The sequence below is a fragment of the Larus michahellis genome, chromosome 17, assembly GCF_964199755.1.
Source record: "Larus michahellis chromosome 17, bLarMic1.1, whole genome shotgun sequence".
In the NCBI taxonomy this organism is placed as follows: domain Eukaryota; kingdom Metazoa; phylum Chordata; class Aves; order Charadriiformes; family Laridae; genus Larus; species Larus michahellis.
In genome coordinates, this window is record NC_133912.1 from 8542540 (window position 1) to 8552425 (window position 9886).

General features: G+C 60.3%; 1 protein-coding gene across 1 annotated transcript in view; it reads right to left on the minus strand.

Moving 5' to 3' along the window:
• Positions 1–2559, minus strand: part of NNMT (nicotinamide N-methyltransferase) — a 3818-nt gene extending 1259 nt beyond the window's left edge. Inside the window, exon 1 of the mRNA XM_074560862.1 lies at positions 121–2559. Within this exon, the coding sequence (XP_074416963.1) occupies positions 121–280 (160 nt within the window). The 5' untranslated portion in view covers positions 281–2559. The remainder of the gene's footprint in view (positions 1–120) is intronic.
• Positions 2560–9886: the final 7327 nt, after the last annotated feature.

Sequence of the window (9886 nt, forward strand, 5' to 3'; positions counted from 1 at the left end):
ATACACACGTGGAAGTGTCCGCGTGCCTGTGTAGGTCGCTGCGCGCTGGGGCACAGGCCGAGCAGCCCCAGGACAGCCCTGCAAAATGGCGCCGCCGGACGCCCCTGGGAGGGGACTCACCCAGGGAAAACATTTTCTGCAGGACCCTCAGGTTTTGCGTCAGGAAGGTGTTCGGCTGCCCCTGGCTGTCGCTCAACCTGTAAAATTCCCTCAAGTACTCCTGAGGGTTGAAACTCCGCTGGTAGACGTCTGTGCCCGTGAAGACGGCCGGAGCCTCCATGCTGCCGAGCGCGATCCCTGTTGCTCGCTCCTCCTGCCCTGCTCTGCTTTCGCTTTTACCTCCCTCCGCGTCCTCCCTCTGGCTGCCGGCCCAACACGCTCCGCTCCTCAGCAGGGCCGTCCCTTCCTCCCGGCTTTCGCACCCGGCTTTACTTTTTCCATAGTAACTCGGGACTGAAATCCCCCCAGCAGCCCCCGAGCCGTACGATCCCCCGCGCCAACGGCCGCAATTAATGGCAATCCCTGGGATTACGTTACACGTCCCCGGCTTTACAGTAATTGACGGCAATAAACCAGCCCAGCGCGAGCCGGTGTCGCCGGCAGTCGCAGCCCGACAGCTCTGTAAACAGAATTAGTGTGTCGACACCTTGGCTTCTTAATAGCAGGAGACTGAAGTCAGCGCGTTGGGTAATGTAACGTGGCAAGGAAGTTTTAAGGCCATTAGCTGCCCTGGCAGAGGACTGTCAAAGTCTCCCCCCCCAGGAAGGAGGAATCGCTTCCCATCCATGGAAAGCGCCTGCCGAAATTCCCGTTCTCTTCCATGGATTTTGTTGCTTTTATTTTTTTCTGGTCTCCTTTGGAAAAGCTGCATTTTCGCACTGAAAAGCAGAAAATTCCCAGCCTCGGCGCCTGGGTTTTGGCTCCAGAGCCGGCTCTGGACCCCGCGCCCTGCCCGCCGGGGGTCCCTGCCTGCCCCGCGGCCCCCGGCAGCCCCTCGCCCACCGTCCCGGCTGGCGCGGAGGGGATGCCATGGTGGCAGCCTCCTTCGCCGTCCCCGCCACGAAGAGGCAGCAGAGCCCTGTGCTTCTCGCGGCGACGGGTCCCCGCAGCATCTCGTCCTCTTCCCGCTCGCCCCAGCGGGAGCCGGAATGATCAAACGGTTCCAGGCTCATTACTGACTCCGAATCTATATAATTGGCCTTTGCTTTTTTTAAAGATCTGTCACGAGGAGTGACGGGCGGACGAGCCGCCATATCATCCTCAAACTAATAAGCGCTATTTCAGGTCCCGAGGTGACTTTCTTAACAAACCCTGCTCGCCGTCCCGCACGCACGGCCGGACCTGCTGGTGCGAAACCAGCTGCCGGAGACAGGAAGCCAAAAAAGGGACGTCAGCTTGAAAGATGAACGCACTAAAGAGGATTTCTGCTGAGAGCAAAGCTGACAACAAGCACTCCCTGCGACTCCAGTGCTGACACCCCGGGCTGGAGCGGTTTCTAAAGGCACCGGCCCAACAAGAGCCCCCCCAGCCATGGCAAGCGGAGCCGGGGGCGGATTTGCCAGGGGCCGTCAGCCCCCGAGGCAGAGCATGGGCGCTCCCAGCCTTGCAGCTGGAAGCCCTGAGACAGATCCTCGTGATGCCCAGGGTTTTGTCCCTGCACTGCAGCAGGAACGGGAGGCGGGGGAGAGGGAATTTGCCCCCTGTGTGAAACTCCTGGAGCTCACAGAACCATTGGAGGTGCTGCAGGCTGTACCTGGATGCGGCCATCCAGTCTCACCTCGCTGCCCGGGCACGCCGGCGGGGGGGGCATGCTGTCACCAAAGGGGACGCGCCAGCAGCTGACGCCAAAGATGACCCTTCAGTGATGCTGCGGTCTGTGCCCCGAGGAGGGTGCCGGGGGTGGGGGTGGGCAGCGGTGCCGAGCATCGCCGAGGGGGCGGCGGGGCTCAGGGAGCCCAAACACACGTGTCCGGGCCCGGGTCTGCGTGTGGTGGTTTTTAAGGCAGCAGGTTGAGGTATGGAAGCAGCGTCGCCCTGAGCTGGCTGCAGCTTGGGGGCTTCGGCTCGTTTCGGGTGCCGTTTGCCAGCGCAGCGCTTGCGTTTCAGTCCGTAGAGCCCATTTTTGCTCATCGAATGGCAGGATTTGGGGATAAAAGTGTACACGGGCGGCACCCAGAGGGCCTGGGGGTATTTCTGAGTGGGAGCGGTGGAGCGTCTCGGGGAGAGCGAGTCCCCGCGCATCGCACCTCGTCACCCCCCTGCTGCTGGAGAGGGGACGCAGAGCCTGCGGCGGCGGCTCCCCGGGCCGGCAACAGCCCCCAAACGGCTCTGCTGCTCCAGCTTTCCCTCCCTATTGAAATCTCGGCTCTAGACGGCTGATTTCCATTTTCCCCCGTACTTTCAGTTCAATCAAAGTGTGTGATTAGGGCTCTGCGGGCTCCATTGTCATCTCTACCTAAGTGCTTCTCTGATTGATATAAACAGCATTTCGATATTTACGCTGCGGAACGCATTGCTCCGCTTATTTGCCTGGATAATGCACAAAATCTGCCATTACAGGGAGGAAAAATAACCAAAAAAAAAAATAATTTTTTTTGAAAAAAATAAAAAAGCAGTCCCTGCGGGCAGGTGCCGGGAGGGGAGGGTCCCTCCCTGATGGGGTGATGGGACAGGGCTGTGCCCCGTCACCGAAGGAGGGACACCTGGGCCCGTGCCCTCAGCTGGGTGAGCCGCAGCTGGGGAGGTGATAAAAGGCAGGGGGCTGGGGGGGCTCAGCTCTTGCCGCTCTCCTGCTTTGGGCCCTGCCTGCTGCCGGCTGCGCGTGCCGGCTCCTGAGAGCCCGTTTGCCAGCAGCCGGCTGGTGCCACGGGTGCGGGGTCAGCCCCGGGACTGATGGGGGACCTGGGTGTGAGCCCCAGCAGCCCCCGCTCTGGTCCCGGGCTCTGCGTCCCCCGACCGGCCCCGGAACCCTCCCGCCGCCCCCTCGCCCACCGCAGAGAGGTAAGCGCGGCAGCGGGCACCGCGGTGCCGGGGGGGGCGACGCGCTGCGGGGCTGGGGCCAAAAGCAGCCTTTTCTCTATTTGACGTGCTTTTTACCGGACTCTCCCCTGCCTCCTGTGTGCCGGCGCACGCGTAAAGAAAGCACCCGAGAAGGAAACGCTTCTCGTCTCGGCTACTTTTTGGAGAAGGGGGGGACTGTTCTTTTGCGGATAACGCTGGGTATTTGAAATAAGCGAAGGCAATTGTGCTTTTGAAGGATAAAATGCACTTCTTTTCTGAAATGCAACAGCTCTTCGGGGGCTTTTTGCAAACTCGCCAGGTTTCTCTCGCCGGCCGCGTTAGGGCTCCCGGGGTGGGTCCGTGCTGAGGGACGGCCAGGACGGGAGGCAGGAGCACAGCTATTCCTGGGGGCGTCCGCCAGGTACCGGTGCTTTGCCGGGAGTTGGCTGGGAGCGCGGCGGTCGGTCGTTTCGGTTGTTGCGGAAAACATTTCATGTTTATTTCCTGAATGTTACTTGGTCAAAAGTATTCCGCTTCGAGTTTGCTGTCGGACTGGGAGGAATACCCGCTGCTGCCTTTCCCTCTGCCCCCTCCTCCCGGCGGCAGGAGCGCCCACAGGTGCTCGGCTGATTTTCTGGTGCATGGATGTTGATGTGATGGTGCTTAAATTATCTACGACTAATAACCGGGGGTGCTGCTGGGGTCCTGCCCCGGTCCCCCCCGGGGCTGGGCTCTCCCCGGCCGTGGGGCGCGGGAGCAGCCGGGAACAAAAGGCGCCTCTTCCTCCGCGTGGTGCAGAGCATCCGAACAAAAGCTTCGCGTTCCCCCGCGCTCCTCTCTTTCTCTTTCCTCTCCCTCTCCTTTCTTTTCCCCTGTTCTCCGGTGGAGATTTGAACGGTTCTTTTCCTGGTTTCAATTTCTCTGTGCTGCAACAAGAAAGTAGCAATTAACTGCTATAAGGCTGTTTTACAGTCCTGTGGAAACCCTTTCCATCCACTTTGTTTTAAATGGGTGTATCTTTTATTCCTAGTTTTCGGCAGCGTAAAACTTTACAGCGTTTGCTGCAAACCTTCATACTTTGCTCCGCGGTTTATTGCTCCCTCTGCAGATATATCTTACTCATAAATAAGGCTTCCATCTCCCCGGCACTTGACTAGGAGCCGCAATGCCTCTGAGCGGTTTCATTAACGGGACTTTGCCTAGAAATCGTGGCGTGATTCACCTCCACCCTCAGTCTCTCCCTCACCCGACAGCACGGAGCTCGGCTTGGGGGTTATCCGTGCCCCGGCCAGCAAATCCCCGTGGCTCCGGGAGACGCAGGAGACGGCTCCGGGTACGGGTTTGGGTTTGGTGGCTGAGCCTCGGAGCAGAGACACGAACCCACGGGTCCCCGCGATGCCCCAGGATGAGTTGTCCGGCCGCCCATCCCGGTGCCGTGGGGTGTGACGCCCTGCTGGGCAGAGCCTGGGAGAACCACCACCCCCTGCGTCCCTTCTGCCAGCCCAGAAGGGCGCGTTGCCAGCATCGGCGTCGGCCTCGGAGTGCGGAGCTGGGATGCGCCGTGATAAAAAGTCCCTTGTTGGGGTGGACACCTGCGGAGGGAGAAGCGTCTGCCCAAATGCGTGCCCTTGGGCCGTGTCCCTCGGGGGTGCGCATCAAGCCCGCAGTCGCGGAGCAGAGCTGCGTTGGACCGCGCGTGCTTGGCCGGCTGCTTTAGCTGGAGCAGTCTCTCTCTTTTCTAGGGATTGTTTACCCATTACTTTTAAAAAAACCTCTGTGTTTTCCCTCTATTAGGAATGAATCTGGCTGTTCTCAGCCCCGTGGTATGAGGGCCAGGGAAAGATGGATTTGTTTCGTGTGGATAGGGCTACCAAGATGCTGAGGCGATGGAACAGCTCTCTGATGAAGAAAGGCTGAGGGATTTGGGTCTCTTCAGTCTGGAAAAAAGACGGCTGAGGGGGGACCTTATCAACACTTATAAACACTTAAAGGGGGGGTGTCAGGAGGATGGGGCCAGGCTCTTCTCAGTGGTGCCCGGGGACAGGTCAAGGGGTAACGGGCACAGACTTGACCATGGGAAGCTCCACCTAAACACGAGGAGGAACTTCTTTGAGGGTGGCAGAGCCCTGGCACAGGCTGCCCAGAGAGGTGGGGGAGTCTCCGTCTCTGGAGACATCCCCAACCCGCCTGGACGCGTTCCTGTGCCACCCGCTCTGGGTGACCCTGCCCTGGCAGGGGTTGGAGGAGGTGGTCTCCAGAGGGCCCTGCCAACCCCGGCCACTCTGGGATTCTGTGATAATGGTGTCCGATGGCCACCCTGGACTTGTATTGCCACGGGAGCAGCAAGGGGGGCTCTCCCTTGCCCCACCACCCATTCTGCTGAGCCCCATAGCAATGCGCTGGGCTTGGCATCCCTGCGTGCGGCTGACACTGGCCCCGGTGGCCAAAGCCCCAGCTGGCCGCTGAGCGGGCGGCACGCCAGCCAGGGCCACCGTTCCGCCACGGAGAAGCCCAAAGCTGTGGGTGGAAATGGGGGCGCGCAGGGTTTTTATCGCCTGCGTCTCCGGGAAGGGGAGGAGGTGCTGGGCGCCCGCCGTGGGCCCAAGGGGGGAAGCGGGGGAGCGGCCCCCGCTGCAGCCCCAGAGCAGCCGCTGTTTTTCCAGGACTGTCATGGCACAAAGGATTCGGAAAGGTGTGGGATATTAATTGCGGCTTTCAGACCCCTGCCTGCTACATGGTAATTTCATCGCATTACGGTGATAGCGGTTTTAAAAATCGCCCTCCTCCCGTCCCCTTTTAACAAAATACGTCTTGTTTCGCAAAAACGCATTTAGGGCCAATTTGTTTGGAGTCCAGAATGGCAGCAATTAAAGTGGCGCTGTGCATTTGGAATAAATGGAGGAACACTCGCATAAGCGTGACCGCCGCCGAGGGGATGGAGCGGGTGGGGAGACGTGTGCGGATCGGCGGCGTACGGCACCGCGCGTCACCCAAACCGGGGAGCCTCGCACCGCGCCTTCCAGCATCCCCGCTATTGCAGCGCCAAACGCCCCTTTTCCAGGGAAAAATAAGGCCGATGTAAAAGTGCCCTGGCTGCGCGTGTCCGTCCCTGCCAGCCGGGCACGATGCTCCTCTCGGCACCCCGGGTTCCCTGGCTGCGGGGGGGCCCGGGGCGGCCGCGCTGGCAGGTGCCGCGTTAGCGCATGGTTTATGGGACCATTTGCCGGCGCCGGTACCTGCCGCCGAGGCTGCAAATGTCAGCGCCGGGCGCTGGAACAGGTGGGCTGTGTGGGTCTCCGGGGCCCCACTAATTCACGGGGAATAAATTAATGACGGGAACGGGGACAAAGTCCTATTCTGGGTGCAGGTGAGTGAGCAATTCCCTTCTGGCAGGCGGAGGGAGGGAGGAGGCCCGTCATCATGGGGCTGCCTTTGATTTTATTGTCTGAGCCAGCCTTAAAGGTATCCTGCATTCGGCGCTGACTTTGCTCTTGCTCAGGGTCTGGGAAGCGGTGGTGAGTCGCGCTTAAAATAACGAGCGCCTCTGCTAATTACACGAGGCTGCCTATTTGCAACACAGGCGTCTCTCACATCTTCCCCGTAAAGGAACCGAAGGTTTCCTTGGCTCCCAGAGAGACGGGAGATGCTCGGAGCTAACGGCATCGGCCCCCTCAGGAAATGGTGTAAAGCCATTTGCCCCCACACAGACCTGGTCCCCAGCCTTTGTCCCAGGTGTGGGGCCGGGGCTGACCCTGGTCTTCCTCAGCCCCCTCCCATGGCCCGCCTGTGCCCCATCTGCCCCTGGGAATGGGACCCAGTGCCGTGCGGGAGCTACATTGGGTGAAAGAGGTGTTCTGGTAAGGGACGGGGCCAAAAACCCTGGGAAAAGGGGAAAATGCAGGAGTGGCACTTAATTAAACAAGCCGTACAACAAACTGTTGCTCCCACAGACTCCGTGTCGTCGTGGTTTGGATTTTGTCCGTGCTGTCTGTATGGGGTTGCTGAGATAGCCTCTGGAAAAGCGATAGAGCATTTTTGACGCGTGGCGAGGATTTTCCCGTAGCAGCCCATACCCCAGGGCTTGTATTTTCAACCTGTGCCTCGCCTGGGAGGGGGAAGGTTAATGAAGAGCTGCTGCCTTCCTCTTCCCTTCAGCAAACTTGCTCGGGAACTTGGCGGGGGGGTTCACTTCAGGCCGTGTCAGGTCTCCCCGGCTCCACAATCGCCCTCTTCTCTCCGGGGGAAGCGATGCCGGTCGATAAGCGGAGGTTGGGGTCCCCGTGCCGCAGCGAGGGCGCGATTCAGAGCGGGAAAAGGAGGGCGGCTGTTGCACTAATTGCGTGCCTGCCTATGATGATCACCAGCATTGACATTGGCGCTCCGGCCAGCGACGTGCCGGGTCCCTGGCGCGGCTCCGGCGCCCATCCAGAGCGATGGCTCAATAACTGAGACATTAGCGTGCAATAAGCATTGCAACTGCTCCGATTTTTGCATTGCGCACATGAGGTTTTGTGGGTTATTTACAGCCGCAGCTGGCTCTTCGGAATAGTGGTGAGTGAAGTCGCTTGGATTAATACGTAATTATTAACTGGGAGATGTGAAGCTGTAACTGGCCTGGAGGGACCCGGGGCCGGTCGGAGCTGTGCCGGGGGGAGGCTGGGACCGCCACGTTCTCTCCAGCTCTGCCTCGAGGAAGCACCCTGACCTCAGGGAAGTCGCTGCCAAAAATGGGGACAATCCCTCCGAGTGGTGCTGCCGAGAGGCGCAACCCCCTTAGCGTTTGCAAAGCGCTTTCTTGAAGACCCTTGGCCTAGGAGTGGGCGAGAAGCGTGGTCGAGGGATGCACCTGGCGCAGAAGAGCTTGGCACTTGGCGGGCGACTTTCGGCTCGAGGGGGAAGACGCTGGGAAATGCACTGCAGGGGATGGACTGGCCGGGTCCCCGTGTGGGGGTTCCCCTCCGAAACAGGGGCGAAGGCCGGTCTGGGAGCTGCGGTTGGAGACAGGAGCGCAGTGCCTGGAGCGACGGGGGTAGGATGGTTACCGAGGCACATCGGGCTCCACTGAGGAACCTTCTCACCCTGCAAAGGCGCAGGAGAGATGAGGCTTCCCGGCAGCAGGCTGCTGCTCCCCGGCCCGAGGAGCCCGCGCAGATGGCGGGGAGATAAATGCCGCCATCTCCGTACTGTAGTGGCTCGGCCGTAATTTCTGAAAGACATTTATTAGAGGCAGCCTTCCCTTTTTGAGGGACCGTGACTCCTCGGGCAGGAGGAATTGCGGCGGGGAAGGGGGAAAGCGCAGCCCGGAGTTACTGATGAGAGCGGTGCCCAAACCCCCATCCATTCCTCTCCTCCAATTTTCTCCTCTGACAATTTATAGGTTAGTTTGATGCTTGAATAGCTGTGTCTCTCTAGTAATATGTATTCTCCGTAAGTATTCCCCGCTGTGGCATATCCTAAGAGAACTCCATCAAATAATTATCTTCCCTTTTATTTATTCACAGTCTTTTCACTCGATCTGCATCACGATAAAATATTCCAATGGTTTCCTCTTAGCACCAAGCCCTTCCCCGGATTGTAAAGTGTATTTATGTACAGTATTAAATCCGCCCCGCGCAGCTCTTTATCTCGGCGCTTTCCCCATTCGATGCTGCCGTCAGGCGCTGGCCCCGGCCACCTCCTGCCTCGACGCCCTGTGGCAGCGGGGCACGCAGCACGGCCGTGCCGCTGGCCCGCAGCCTGGGCCGGGAGAGGGCTGCAGGTGGCCGAGGACGAGGCAGGGGGACGGAGAAGGGCAGCCCCACTGGGGAACCTTCCCGTCTCCCTCCCTCCTGCTCCCAGCCGGGATGTCGCTGCCTGATGGAGCCCGGTCGCCCGCTGCCAGCAGAAGGACGTGACTGCAGGACGGCCGAGAGCAATCAGAGCCGGGAAGAAACCAATAACCTCGCTTTTCCTCCCTCCGGAGGGACTGCAAGAGCCACGCTGCTCTTCTCCGAGGAGCTGCGGGGCCTCCCCGTGCGGCCGGGGCGGCGGGTGGCCTCTGGGGACAGCTGCGTCCCAACAGGGGCTTGCCACCCAGCGGGCAGCTTTTGATAAGTAAGGACAAGTGATTTAAGGGGGGCGATGTGCAGAGCCTGAGTGACGGTCTGCAGTGCTGCTGAGCGTCTCGGAGCCGTCCTTGGAGGAGGTGCAGGCAGTGTCACCCGTGGCGGGGGACATCCCTTCTGCCCAGGACAGTGGGTCTGTGCATGCAGCTGGGAGAGCTGCGGGTCTTCCGCAATAGCGTTTCCAAAACAGGTGTATCCTCATCTTCCTGCGGACTGTGGTGTGCTGCACATCAGCCAAATGTTCGGTGTCCCGAGCCTCCGCTGGCCGCTTTAACAAGCCCCGAGTGTGACTGGGACCGGTGGCCATCCCTACCAGAGCTGTGTGGGCAGCATCCCGGTGACTGCCGGTGCCCCTCTGCAGGCAGGACTTTGAGGGCTTTCCGGGCTGAAAGGGCTCACACTTTAACATTTAAAATCCGTAGCGACGCCGGGGGTTCCGTCAGGCCAGAAGAGCTGCTCCGCTCTCCAGATCAAAGCCAGTTGAACTTGGTTTCGAAGTTTGCTCCGGCCGCCGCCTCCGCGCTGGGAGCGCTTCCCGGAGCCCCTGCGCTGCGAGGCAGAGCTGCGTCCGCGCTTCCTGCCACGTCCGGCTGCCGCCGCGCCAGGACAGCGGCTAATAAGTTAGTCACGGAGGGGAAGTAGCGGTGACCGTTCATAATCGTGGCTTTTATTCCCCGCTTTGCCCGCAGTCGGCTCGGCTGGTCGGCGGAGAGGCCGGGAGAAGGGGTTGCTGCCGGAGGAGGGGGATGCCGGGGGGGTGCCGGCCGTGCTGAGGACGATGC